Consider the following 14,641-nt stretch of genomic DNA (forward strand, 5'->3'; position numbering starts at 1 on the left):
GTCCCAATGGTACTTCAATAAAAGGGCTCAAAAGTATTTCTAACTTAAAAAAATATCTTCCACATATTTAAACAAGCAATGAAAATTGCTTAATATTTTGTTCTACATTAATGTTTAGAAACAGTTTCGAATCCTGAGCATGCAGATGTACGTTTACAGCCACTTTATTACTTCCATTTATTTACTTCAAACACCTCGTAGGTGTACAGTCAGAGGCCATAATCCAACTTTTGCAATGCAAAGTGTATCACCACAAACTCTTCAGTTTCACAGGAGTCCTCTTTAGTTTTGACCACCCTCGACCATCATCTAGCAACACTGCTGTGCTTGACCTTATCAGAGTCACTGTTAGAAAGGCACTAAATAAAATTCAGTCACCAGTAGCTGTGATCCAAAACTGGTGACTGATGTGTGGCACAGAGGGTTGCTGACAACCTTCTGCATGGAAACAGATGGCCTACAATCTGTAACTGTACATATATATATATTTACAAACAATTGTAGCAAAAAATAATTCTAAGTAAATCTTAATAAGAATACCTCCAAAAGAGAAAAATAGGTACTGTACCCTTAAAAAAAATCTGAATGAGCATTAAAGATGAATAAAACTGTACCTTCCATAAGATCACGAGGGTACAACACCAGGAAGTGGGTGCGCCATCACTAAATACTATCTAGTCGCCCTGTCCTGATTCAGTCCTGATGAAATTCCTGATGAAATTCCTGGGTTGGAATGCATATCCAAACAATAGAAGGGAGATCCTGGCAGATCCCAGTACAGGAAATAACTGAATATCAGTTTATATATATAACTGAGGCCATTCAGTTGCTTCTCCTTAACAGAGATTAAACCAGAAGCTGGAGATAAAGGTCTTTATGGTGAGCTAGGGGGAATGTTACCTATACAGTAGTAATAACAAAAACAGAAATATAATTACAAGAGAAAAGAAAGCCCAGAACACAAACAAACAACCAAAGGTTTGTACGTAGACATGAAAGACATGAAAACCCTTTGTATCAGCGTCTCTTAAAATATAGTAGAATTGTAATACTTTAATGGTTAATGGCATGATTAAAAGGAAGAGGATAGCTCCACCTTGTGTTTCACAATGGATACTACGCAACCCACCTTAGGCGTAGGAACTGGAAAAAAAAAAAAGTTTGTTATAGTTCGACAGCATTCTGTCATGTACATTTAAAATGTGTTTTTTTCCCCCTCAAGCATTCTCTGAGCAATACTGCTCTAAAAGTTGTTTTTTTTTAGTGCTATTATGGATGTGAAATACGATATTATGTGTCTTTAAAATATTGTATTCTGTATCTCTCTTGTCCGTATATCAGTGCAGTGTAATGATACTCTTATCTATCCTAATTTGTATTTTATATTTTCATTTTTTTTATGTACGTTTGATGGACAATTAATAAAACATATTTGCTTTTGTTCTTGAACATTTTCCCACAAACATTAGGTATTGATACTCAGGGTTTTTTTTATAAATATTTTTTACATAGTGTTCACAATTTTTTACTTAGTGCTTACAATTTTACATAGTATTTGTTCAATAAGCAGGATAAGCTTGGCCATTCTATGTCAAATCGTAATTATAGGAGGCTGCAAGACTCAACTTCTTTGAATAATTATATTGAAGATAAAATGCTGTCATTCATTAATTCAATAATTTATTTATTCATTGTTTTAATTATTCACTTGTTTATTTTGTTAACTTTCCCAAAGTATAAAATACAGTTGTGATAACAGATCAGGACAAGCTTTTTTCTTGATAACCCTAAAGGTGTTTAAAACTAAGCCCGTATTTGTTGTGCATGTTGTATCTGTATTTAATCATCTGATTTATTTGGTAAGGTTAAAGATTTGGTGAGTCTTTAGTGTAGCCAAGTAATGTGTAAATTATATATTTCTTTTGTCTATATTTTACATTCTACATATATGTATGTAGGGAGTAACGGCAATGTTATGTAGTAAAGGATATAGAGATTGCAGTGAATTACACAAGTACGCAAGGTTTCCAGAAAAACAGGATATTTTGGATAAACATCATTCATCAGATGTATACATATACTATGAAACCTGCTAATATATTTTTTATTTAATTTTTCTCTGTTGGCATATTATTGAAAGACTGATATCTAGTGACTGGTATAAGGCAATCATACTTCACATGGCTTTACATATATTTAAACAGCCTTATTTGACCAAGTAACTAAAATGGTTTCATAACACACATTAATATAAATGTAGTGCTGAATTACAGGACCAGAAAGTAAACACAGATTCAAAGGAAAAAATAATCATTATAACTTGTAAATCCTTTAGATGTTTATGGATTCTAAACCAGCATCTCTCATTCCACGGATTTATTTTGCTCCCATCCATATTACATATCCTACACAAACTGCATTTGTTTGAAAATAAATTATCTGTTTTTGCTATTTAATGGTTTTTCTTTGGCAATGCAAAAATTAAAGTTTGAATTTTATTTATTGCAGCATTTTCTTCCATTGATGTCTTAAAATATCCAGCACATTTTCCCTTTTTTTGCCAGATCAATAAAACATTAAAATGTGATCTTTGGAACAGATGCCCAGTAAGCTGTGGCTAACATAATTACCTGTTCATATTCTTTTTGGTTTAAGAAGGACAAAAACAAACAAAAAAATGCATGTGAATGAACCAACAGAAAGTACTTCAAAGCGAAACCATGGTGACTGTTTACCAGACCTGAGTGCTGAGCAAAGATCAACTTATTGACTAAAACCCCTTTGTGATTGGTGAATGCTGTCTGTACTGAACAGGAAAACACTTTCACTTTCACACCTGGTCCTTAGCTCTCATTTCATTAACACACTGTAGTTTCTGCTGCGCTAGCCAGGGACAGATTAGGCTGACAACAGTCAATCCTATTAAAGAAGTGTCTGTAAGCAGCTGTGATCAGGAAGGGATGCACACACACACACAGACACACACACACACACACGCAGTACACGCTGTGTCGTCGCAGTCGCACGCTCGCACACTCCATCATCTGTCCTCGGCTGCTTGCTTTCTCTCCATTGTTCTGTCCTCTCAGACCTTGAGTCTGTCCACATGCCTGTTAGCCTTCCGGAAAATCTGCTTGATCTCGTGTGTCACCATGTCCTGCCAATTCTCCCTACAATGGGAACATTGGCAAAACAGAAACATTAAGAAAGAAAGAAATGGAAATACTTGTTTTGGCTTGTAAAGTACATCAACTGTATTATACATGCACTGTATTAAAAAAGACAAACATTCAAATAAAATAAATTGGGCGGGGGGGGGGGGGGGGGCAGAAATAACTGCACAGAACAAAACACAAACACTTCAGCCAGCAAATGAACAGATAATTATGTCAACAACCTTTAAGAAAACATCACCTCACTAGACCAAAGGATCCCAAGCACATCACAGCAAAGCACTGCAAGCAAGGCAGAACCTCAATACAAGGCACAACCTCAAAGCAAGGCTGCACCTCAATGCAAGATAGTACCTCAGTGCAAAACACAACCTCAATGCAAGGCACAACCTCAGTGCAAGGCAATACCTCCTTGCTTTTGACTCAAGAATTTCAAGCCTTTTTCTCAGCTTTCTTTCTCTTGTAAGCAGCGATCTCTTCAGGACTCAAGCCGTGGTTGTCCCTAATTATGCACAAATTACACAATAGAAACCCACATGCATTTAAGAGTATAGTTAAAGGAAAGCTCCAGATCAAATTATTAAAATAATTTAAAATAATAATTAAAAACAATAAATATGAACACTGGTTTCTCTGTTACATTCATGGCAGTGTTCATGTAAGGTGGATAAAGAATTGTCTTACCCTGCTTTAATTTCAGGAGGTTTTGGCAATGGCTTTGTAAAGTCTGTTTTCCCAACGAGCCAGTATGTTTGTTCAATGCCTTTACCCTAAAAACAACCATCAAATACAGAATTACAAAAACATGCATATCAGTACAAAAGACTGGTTAAGTTTCAGGACAAAGAGCTTTTGAAGGTACAGTTACATCTTTTTAAATGCCTCCCACCACCTTTTGGTAATGTTCTATACTCAGTTTACATGTATATATAAACCAAACTTGAAACTTGAAACTTGATATATGTGGGAGATGGTATTCAAACTGGTCAGATTATTTCCAGCAAACTATTCACATGCCTTCCAATATTGCTGTTGTAAGACACAATAGCAATTATTACAAAAATTTTCAGAGCATGGAGTATTAAGGGATCTCTTACTTGATGCTGGTCAATGTTTATGAAGTATTTTGTATTTGAATTGACATTTGAATTAGGTGTCTGTACCTTCAACTCTGTCTTTCCTCTGAGTTCGATCTTGTACCCCTCATTCAAAGAGTGGAGAATGTTCACAGTGCTAATGTTCACATGAATTCTATAAGCTGCAAGAAAATTCATCACATACTCACAGTTAAATCCTTTTAAAGTATGGAAATGCCACCATCTTGGCATCAGAATAGAATAGAATAGAATAGAATAGAATAGAATAGAATAGAATAGAATAGAATGGAATAAATCAGGGGTGCCCAAGCCCAGTCCTGGTGAACTACTGCACTGCAGAATTTACTTCCAACCCTAATCAAACATATCCGGTTAATCAAGTCCTTTGGTAGCTTCATAATATTAGAGTCAAATGTGCTAGATTTTGGTTGAAGCCTAACTCTGCAGGGCAGTAGATCTCCAGGACTGGAGCTGGGCATACCTGAAATAAATGCTGTGACTCACGCAGCCCAGTAGATTCCATACGAGAGGCAGTGTTGACTGTATCACCAAAAAGGCAGTATCTCGGCATAGTTAGCCCCACAACTCCTGCCACACAAGACCCTGCCCAGACACAGTGCTTGTTTTATGAGCACTGTCTATAAACCCAGAAAGATGCTGAGTTCTGCTATTTAAATGTGATCCTACTGTAACTTTCATGTTCTCATGTGTCTCTTTGAGGCCATTTGTGACAGTTGTAACTTTACAAATCAGGAGAGTGTGTCATGATACCAGCACCTGTGAGGTGTACCTGGGAACAGACAGGAAAGGCTTACCTGAGTGAATGCCTATTCGTATCCGGACTGGAACATCCGGCATGTGGCGCATCTGGAAGCTCCCCACGGAGCTAAGGATGTTGAGGGACATGTTGGCGATCTCGGCCGCGTGCTTGTTGCCATTTCGCTTTGGCAACCCCGAGGCCACCATGTAGGCATCTCCAATGGTTTCCACCTGCCCCGGAAAACAAATTTTTCCTTTGATCACACATCATCGGAGATTCAAATATTTGAATAATGATATAATGATGTCAAAGATAAAATGCTGTAATTCCTTAATTATTAATTAATTAATTTACCTACTTCTTTGTCAGTTCTCTGGGTCACTGGCTTGGGTCAATGGACTAGTAATGAAACTGACTAATCCAGAGTGTATCTACAGGGGTAGCATGACTCACCTTGTACACATCGTGGTTACTCAGTACTGCATCGAACAGCGTGTAGAGGTCGTTGAGCAGGTCCACCACTTCGATTGGGTCACTGAGTGAGGAGATGGTAGTAAAGCCCACTATGTCACTGAAGTAGATGGTGACCTGGTCAAAGTACTCTGGCTCCACAGAGGCACCAGTTTTCAGTGCCTCAGCTACAGATCTGCAAGCCAATCAAATGTACGACTCAATAACCTGTCAAAACCTAAAGCAATGTGTGCAGAATGCAGCATACATTGTATACATACACTTACCACATATCTGACTGAATCTGAAATTCAGAATTCTCAGCATTTTTATCCTCCTTGTAAAATTTGTTTTTGTTACAAGAGCAGATACAAATAGGATACAAATAGGATCCATTTAGGAAGGGCTTACGGAGGCAACATCTCAGCCAGGAGTTTCTCTGTCCTCTGCTTCTCCACCTCCAGCTCCTCCGTGCGCTCCCTAATCAGGTCCTCCAGGTTGGACGAGTACTGCTCCAGCATGCGCAGCATGGAGTCGATGATGTTGGTCTTCTTGCCCTTGTTTATTAGCTTGAACTGGAACACAGGTGAGACAACGTTTGTGTCTTGAACTTTTCAGAGAGGATTAAATTTACAGTCGACACAGAAATCTGAACATATGTATTATGTTTAAATATGTATTCCTCTGCACATTATGCATCCATGACACTTTGATGAAAGAATATTTCCATATTTGTGGATTTTCTTCTAGTGGTAATGCTAATCACCACCTGTCACCTGAGAGCATTATGAAACAGGCCGAGTGAGGGACTGCACACATTAATTTCCAGAAGCCTTTCAAACTGCCACTTGTCACGATCAGTCCATCCCGGGTTCCGTGTTCCATGTTTTCTCTATCTCTGTCTTGTGTTTTTTTTCAGGCCCTAACTAAGGGAACAAGGCAAGGTTTAAATACAATCAACTAAACGAGGGAAAACAAAACTATGGGGCGGAACTACAAAAAAACCACAAGACAGGGAAAACACGGAACCCGGAACCTAGGAGGGACTGATCGTGACACCAGTCATGCACATTCCCCAGTCTGATAGGTAAATTGCTTACATGCCTGGGCGCGTACAGTTTGAACCCCAGACCACCAGCAGTTACTGGAACTTGAACACAAGCTGGCACTTGAACGCAATCTGTGATTATTCTGTAAATGGCTCACTAGCTGGACAAACTGACTATGCACATGTGTTGGATGTATTTATTATTTTTTTTTTACGTGCGACGCTAGCAGTCAACCTGGTCGAATATTTCGTTGAAGGAGGGCCTCCGGTCAGGCAGCTCACTCCAACACTGTTTCATCAGCTGGATACACTCCAGAGGTGCTTGGTCTGGGGCTACTGTGGGCCTACACATAGGAGGAGGCTTTTTCACTTTCCTGATGATCTCTGCAGATGATATAAGAAGTCATGTAGTTAAAAAATGTCCTTAGGATTTTCCAAATCGAAAAGGAAGTACTACACACACTTATTACAAGAGAATTTGATTGACAGTACAAATAACTTCTATAATGTGAAGAGCAGAGCTCTCATTCTTATTATAACTTGCCTGATTGCTTTAAATACTTATTTGACCTTTTGCTGTTGGTATTTTGTACCAATCGAAATCATTAGAAGTAATATTTGTCTTCATGAATGCCACTGGACCAAAACATTATAACGTTATATCACATTAAAGAAAATTATTGAAATGAAACTATGCCAAATTAATATAACAGCTACAATATATATAGTGCTCAATAATGATCATCTTCTTTTATTTTTACACACTGTCTTTTGATAAACATGCATTTGACAAAATAAAAAAAAATCTTTTTCCCACATTCCCAGATATGTTTTGGAGTTCATTATGACTAACCTTCGGGAGACAGCCCAAGCATGCAGTACGGAGCCCCACGAACTACCACCTCTTGGAGTATGATGGCAAAGCTATACACATCACCTTTATATGTTCCTTTTCTTGAGTTCTCAAGGTCTCTGAGAAGCTCAGGAGCTGTCCAAAACAAATCTGACAAACAAAGGTATGCCTGAATTTAAGTGACTACCAAGTATGGCAGTTAATATATCACATGACAGTTTTTGGCACTTTGAGGACTTTATTTGAAGGAAACAGTCTACATAGACCTGGTTCTACAAAGACCCGGTTCATACCTTCAGGCGGTACCTCCTCTTTTGGAGCTTTCTGGGATTCAAGAAGCTCAACGAAGCCGTAATCTGTGATTTTTAGGACAAATCGTCCATCCACTATACAGTTACGAGACTTTAGTCGTCCATGAGGGAAATCTCGGTGGTGAAGGTATTTCATTCCCTGATTTGACAAAGGAAAAAAATACTGAAATCTAAGTAAGTCTCATAAAACTGCTGTCTGGAAATATGCAAACATCGTTTCATGTTATCTCTGTATTTCTATGATCAAGACTATAATTTTCTCTTATTTTCTGTGGTGAGATCATGAGAAAAACACACTTTGATGAGGTCCAGAAGCAAGGACGACTTAAACATCCAGTCCAGCTTCACATCATCATTGCGCAGCAGATCATGCAGACTTCCCCTGGAGCAGTGCTCAGTAACCATGGCAAACGTGTTGCAGTCAGAGAAGAACCCCAGAAAAGGGTTAACATTCTCATTCCGAAGATCCTTCATCTAAGGAAAGGGGGAAAAAAGGTTCATTATTCTGGTTTATTTGGGTTAATAGGATTTAGAAGTGTCTTTGTCTTTGATACCTTTTGGAATATTTTGGTGGCACTTTGCTTCACCTCCTTGAATTGACCATCCTGAAACTTCTTAAGCCATACCCAATCACCCTGTGAAGAAAAAGAACTTTCTCATCATCCTGAACATTGACAAAGCATTTGGGAAGCAGGCACACTTCACTGTAAACTTTGTCCCACCTCATAGACAGCCACATTGGAGGTCTTGTGCGTTGCTGTGGTCAGACTGACGACAGAGTGGGAGCGGTCAGCTGATTTTGTGCTCTTCTCGTCAATGACACTTTTTGACTCACTCAGGTCCTCCAAGGTGATTTTCTAATATTACACAGCAAAAAAAGATGAACAAATGACCTTTCTGAAACGAAATAAAGACTTGTTACACTTTAATGTAATTAAGCAAAACACTTCAAAGACATGCACTTTAATAAAATAATGCTTGAAATTGAATTGTTGAAAAAACACAAATGTATAGGGGACTCTTAAAGCTAAATCAAGTTTGATTAAAGTATTAAAACAACTTGATTAAAGTAAATCAAGTAAGTCTGTTTTTTGGGGGTTTTTTTTGGTGCTCATATACCCCTTTGCTTAGCTGTGGATTGATGAAGGTAAGGTCTTCTACAGTGAGCAGGATCCGATTGGGTCCTTTCATAAGCTGGAGCTGCTGAATTCTCCTCCTGTCAAATGGAGGACACAAAACACAAATCATAATCGCTAGTGAAGATCCCATGGAGCATTACATGTTTTACAGGCCTGGCATGAATCAACAGTATTACAGTGAGTAGTTACCTTATAAAAAGTGTCAAACCAATGGCACCCCCAGTGAAAGTGAAGACAATTGCAAACACTATGATGACAGAAATTATTTCCACACCTGGAATATTGAAATAAATATTAATTTGCCAGTTTAAACACACGCTGGATAAAAGTGTCCACTGAATATTGTAAATGTAAAAGTAAATAATTTTCAGATACAACATGTATGCCAGACAATACACCTGATAGTTAAAGTAATGCCATTAACCATCTGTGGCTGCAATAGTCAATAAGTATGCAGTGGACATTAGCTATGACTCAGTGGGAGTGGGGTACTCGAGTCATAGCAAATTTTGTGTTTACAACTTCGCAAAACACCAGTTTCCAATTGAGGATTATTAAGTGGTTCATTGCAGAATTGATCAAAAACCCATTTGGCATGAAGATAATTTTTGTGCTGTTAATCAAGGGAGAAAATGCATGTCTTCAAGTACCTCCAGTGCAGACAGTGTCTGGACTGAACCAGCAGTTGGGGTCTGGAGAGGGAGGGGAACCTCCTGGGTAGTGAATGGACTTGCCCGCAAACTGCACCACGCCAGAGGCCAAGTCCACAAGGTAGCAGAGGTACAGGTAATTCCCCCAGCCATCTGTGTCCAAAATCACATAGTTGGTCTGCACGTCACCCTGGGTGTCTATCTGGATGTCCTGGTTGAAGCCAGCAAACGTCATATTCCGGGTGAAAAAGACCAGGTTAGTTCCCGAGAGCCACTGGCCAGCTCTCCTGGCACTGTGCATGGCTTTGGCGATGAGGTAAAGACCATTGTAGATTGTACCAAAAAGTGGAGAAACCTGAAATTCAGTAGTGATGAACTGGTATAAGGAAATACAGTGATAAAAATGTAGAGAAAAAGCTTTAAGTGCAACAGCTTCATTATTTTTAGCAAAAATGTTTTCAGAGGTTTTGCTATTAATGGAAATTATTATTTTCCATTGACAGGGTCAGGTAACTAATTATCTGTTTGGTGTGTCCAGTTATGCAGTCAGAAATGATTAGATGCACCAGAGTATCTGTAGTTTTAAGGATGATTATTGCTCATACACCTTGGAAGACAGCATTTTGGGCTTTGTGAAGATCAGCTGTTTTGTGCCTACTGCCGTGCTTTTATTGTATCTTCTGCGCAGCGTGAGCTATGTCCCCAGTGGCCACCTCACCTGCTGTGGATCAGATGACATGATCACCTCTCCCTGTCCTCTCGCCTCAATGAATGCCTGGTTGAAAGACTTCAGCTCTGACGAGACTGTGATGGTAAGCACGGCATCATATGCTTTGCGTAACTTGGTGTTATTCAACATCGAAAAGTAAGCAGTATCGGCATAGGGCAAGCTGTACAGGAGAGCATCGTATGGTATAAAGATGTAGCGCCCATTGGTAAGGCCCATGTCATAGGCCTTGAGCAGGAAGCTGTTTTGCTGCTCCCCGCCAATCAGCAGCGAATGCATGCACATAACAATAACTAGGAAACAGAAAAACACATTACAGCTATTGAGGTGTTTCAGGAAGCAGGATTTGTTAACAAGATAACTAAAACCAAAAGTAAATAGTGACCAGTAGGAATGTGCCTTGCTCTCTACACCACTTCTGAGAAACTTCATCTGCATCAGTGTTTAACAAGACTGAGTTTTTTGTTTTTTTTCTTGAAATGTTTTATTGCAAAAATACTCCTGAAATAGCATATATTAGTTATTACAGACTCAAACATATCATGCTGGAATATAATCAGGGAATCTGGGTTATATATAATGGTTTAGATTTAAATAGAATTGTTGCTGCACATCTTGTGTAGGCTACAGGGCAAATATTGACAGAACATGTTCATCACTGGTGAACAAAGTGCAAAAGCATTAATCAGCCAGTTCTGTGTTGCATCTGTAAGACTACAATTATTTAGGGGTGTGCCACTTGTTTAAAACAACTGCATTAACATGCATCAGGAATTTACATGCCTCTTCTGACTCTTCTGAGAGTTATCTAGAGCAAAATGACTGACACGGATTATAGACATTTTAATGCAGACAGCTCATAGACTTCCTCAGGCATTTCTCAAGAAGTTTTTAAGGTTATTTTTGAAATTGTTATTTGTTTGTTTATTTGTTTATTTATTTAATTTAGCAAAAATACTATGACTCGGTAGTATTGATGCAGCCAAAGTAAAAAATGTAGACCTAAGCTACATAACTGTACTTTACCTTTTATTTCTCCTGCGCTCTGGATGTTCCTTAGTGTATCCTCTAGCTCTGTGTCATTATTCCCAGCAGACACGACGATGCCCACGTGAAGCCCTTGACTCCTGAGAGAGCTGGCCACTTTGCCAGCGGTATCCACCCACATATCCTCCTTTGAAGATACGACGGCAATGCTAGCCCACCTAAAATACCTCAGAACAGTGAAAAGTACCCGCGCTGGAGACGGCAAAGTCCGGGCAAAGGTTGGGTAGCCCTGAACGCGGTGCAGCTCATAATTGATGCAAGCCCACGAGAAAAGTGCTTTATCCCAGTTCTTGGCCAGAAGGGATGCTGCGTTGCAGTATCCGGGGTTTGCGGGGCCTACAAAAGCGTTGGCTACTCGTTCGTAGTCTATAAATGAGGTCAGAGCTTTCGCCGTTTCACATGGCTCTTGAAGCACCACAAAGTCCATTTTACAGCCCAAATCTAAACTTAAATCGTTGTTTATCCTAGAAATGGCTAAAGTTGATGCGACCGCAGGTAGCGCTTTGGAGTAGACAGGGTCACAGTTCCAAGGCCCAATCACTCCAACTTTAAAATTTAGGCATTGCACACAGCCGGGAAACATCAGCACTCCAAGGATAATCCAGAATGTATGTAAAATAGCAGCGTGGAATGGTTGAATTTGCTTCTGAGGATGAGGGCAACAGGCATAGCTGGATAACGCACCTTCGAACTGTGGAGGGATATGGTGCATTGTCCTCTCTTAATATTCGTTATGATAAATGGATTTTACACGTTTGTCTTCCAGACCAGGTTAAAGGTGGATCTGAAATCTGAAAGCATAACAATTAGACAATTTAATGCTGTATAGTTAGTTTCCCTTTGTTTTAATCACTTTGTTTACATTCTTAGGCTCTTTTATTTGTACATTGTTAATTAGACATAGTGTATGTATTTCGAAGTTAAATTTTAATTTTAAACATTTCTTATTTCACTTTGGAAGATTTATTATCTAAACGTATAGTGTGAAGACTTATAGGACATATAAACGAAAAGAATAGGTCTCACCATCATTCAGATCATCCTTGCAGATTCACAGCTGTGACTTTAACAGTCTTCCTCCTGTACGTCTTACCCTTGAATCAACAGGTCGCAGTTTTACGTTTATCTACTACCTTTTCCCATCTTTTTATGATTTTCAGCACATTAACAGGTGCTAATAAAATCGGCACTTTATCTCTCTACTTGACTCTGGAAGCGCTGCTCAATGCAAAGGCGCGTCGTAGCGACAACTCCGCTGAGAGACAACTTCAGCACCCTGGAGAGCTACTCAGTGACTGCCGTTAGTCACACGCCGTTCGCAACCTCTCAGTTCAGACTCAGAAATCAGTAACATTTTCTTACCTCTGCTCCTGACTGACAGTCTCATGGTTGGCTCACGTTTCATCACTTCTATGCTCTATAACTCTCACATGCTTCCCGGATCGTTGGTCATAGTCCTTTATCCTGAACGAGTACGAAATTTCTTACGATTACATTTTTAAAGAGAATACACGAGGAAACAGCGAAAGGTGCTTTTATTTCATGACTATTCACTCAGTTAAAGTGACCTTTAACTGACGGGTAATAGCGAGCCCCGACCATAATCCATACTTGGAAAGCAATAATTTAAGAGGATTGTAGATGAAGCCTACATTTACGCTTCAGATATTTCTTACTTATTAAGAGGCCAATTCGTTCATTTCATTTGGATTATGTGGGTACAATATTTTTTCAACGAGTTTAGATACGACCGATTTTGAATATAGAACTCATTATTCTTATAACCATTAAGATTCGCCCATTTGAACGAGACAAGTCTTCTCACCAGAGCTCCACTTTAAATAAAGACCTACGTATTCTTTGGTGGCCCCAAAAACTTATTCAACCTCTTTCAACAATAACTTAACAACCAATTTATTTACAACAGTTACTACAAAAATAACGATAATAATTATTCGTGTTCTTCAACCTTCAAGCAAGCATGCAAACAAACAAACAAACAAACAAACAAACATCGAGTAGTAAAGGAAAGAAAATCATACTTCTGACTACAACAGTTGGCGCACACATGAGCCGAGCGCTTGTAATTGGGCTTCTGCTTTGCGTCATGGTGATAGCCCCCATCACTTCAATTGAATTAGCGCCAACGTTGGTTGGGAGTAATTAAGGTTATCAAGGGGCACCCTACGGAACATGTGTGTGCGTCAGTTAAACGCGAGAGAGTAGTCCCCAAGCTCATTTAAACTGCAGAGGAAGAGCAGACTGCCATTAGTTGTTTGGGTGTTTGTGGAAGTTTAGTGTGGTGTTTGGTGAACGTACAACGGGTAGTCATAACGCAATAGTTTTACATTGTTTTATTTATTTATTTTAACAATAAACAAATAAATAAAAGAATTTGCATGCAGATTTAGACATTTAGCGAGTGTTTCATAAGCCATGGGAACATGCTGACTGATGTTGTTTTCACAGTCTGTGTACGCTGGATATCGAGTGGGTCTAATATTTCTTGTACAGTGCAGTGGGTGGGGTTGCCTGTGCGAGAGAGAAAGTGTTGAATGGAGGTAATGCAGTTAATCTCATGAGTTGACCCATATCCAATAATCCTCTGAGCTTCTTAACCTTGACGATACTGACCCTCAGCCAGAACACGCGAACCAAAGCACACGACCAGGCCACCCCAACTTCAGATGGAGTTCATGATGCATTTATAGGGTTTGATGGAAGAAAAAAACTCCCACACGATATACTGTTTGTTTATTTGTTTGCTTGTGCAAATGCTAGATTTGTTTACTTATTTTGTGTTATATATTGAATTCAAATGTAAGTGACAACATCAAATATAAATCAAGAGAAATATTACAACCCACTTCATGGACACCAACATTTATCCTTTTCAAAAAGAATGTGTAAGTCTTCACCATCCTATTGAACTGCAGCGAGCGAGCAAGTCGTTTTCCTATATCGCCATCTAGTGGATGCAAATGTTCTAGTCTTTCCCAGTACAAGAGTCTACGGTTTAAACTGGCCTTAAGTTGAAAATTCCACAAAAGCCTTTTACTGAAAACAACCGCCAACAACTAAAAATACCAATTAAATGATTTTCACCATAGAAAGCAAAACCATAAAACCCAGTCCTAAAGCTGAGTCTAATCCCTTACATTCCAAAAAAGTGGGTCCGGACTCATATTCTTCTCTCCCCTCACTGCATAACTTTCATACGCCATTGTAGAGTCTAATTATTAGTGGCTACTGAATGCTATATGTCTTAAGATTAATTACTAAATAATAAGCCTGGATTTTAAGATGGTAACAGACATTTGACATTAGATATATAAAATGTATGCAAATATATATATATATTCCGATCAGATATATTTTTGTCATTA

At 38.9% G+C, this 14,641-nt stretch overlaps 1 protein-coding gene across 6 annotated transcripts; it reads right to left on the reverse strand.

Annotated features, from left to right (window-relative positions):
* Positions 1-97: 97 nt before the first annotated feature.
* Positions 98-13,421, reverse strand: gucy2f (guanylate cyclase 2F, retinal). 6 transcript variants are annotated; one of them, XM_081700113.1, is made up of 21 exons: positions 13,298-13,421; positions 12,618-12,719; positions 12,282-12,349; positions 11,235-12,046; positions 10,200-10,501; positions 9,482-9,836; positions 9,021-9,105; positions 8,812-8,908; positions 8,415-8,549; positions 8,247-8,327; positions 7,990-8,166; positions 7,675-7,831; positions 7,382-7,531; positions 6,764-6,912; positions 5,892-6,055; positions 5,484-5,676; positions 5,086-5,260; positions 4,775-4,873; positions 4,337-4,431; positions 3,858-3,943; positions 98-3,170 (listed from the first exon to the last, which is right to left on the reverse strand). In XM_081700113.1, exons 4-21 carry the CDS (start codon positions 11,965-11,967, stop codon positions 3,086-3,088), a joined length of 3,318 nt encoding a protein of 1,105 aa, XP_081556239.1. In that variant the 5' UTR covers positions 11,968-12,046; positions 12,282-12,349; positions 12,618-12,719; positions 13,298-13,421; the 3' UTR covers positions 98-3,085. The 6 variants fall into 6 exon arrangements, 5 of the variants coding, with proteins under 5 accessions (XP_081556239.1, XP_081556242.1, XP_081556238.1 ...); XM_081700116.1 differs by adding an exon at positions 3,582-3,675 and having other exon boundaries at positions 12,282-13,378; XM_081700112.1 differs by having other exon boundaries at positions 12,618-13,376.
* Between the last annotated feature and the right edge of the window lie 1,220 nt (positions 13,422-14,641).

This window comes from Electrophorus electricus, chromosome 17, assembly GCF_041902795.1.
Source record: "Electrophorus electricus isolate QZ-2024a chromosome 17, ASM4190279v1, whole genome shotgun sequence".
NCBI lineage: Eukaryota > Metazoa > Chordata > Actinopteri > Gymnotiformes > Gymnotidae > Electrophorus > Electrophorus electricus.

What these genes read in the sequence shown, in the direction of transcription:
- gucy2f (XM_081700113.1), bottom strand. Translation starts at nt 11,967, where the DNA reads ATGCACCATATCCCTCCACAGTTCGAAGGTGCGTTATCCAGCTATGCC. An exon ending in AGACACTGTCTGCACTGGAG is followed by an intron (nt 9,106 to 9,481) that starts GTACTTGAAGAC and finishes TCAATATTCCAG; the next exon opens with GTGTGGAAATAATTTCTGTC. An exon ending in ACGAATAGGCATTCACTCAG is followed by an intron (nt 4,874 to 5,085) that starts GTAAGCCTTTCC and finishes GTGTCTGGGCAG; the next exon opens with GGTCTTGTGTGGCAGGAGTT.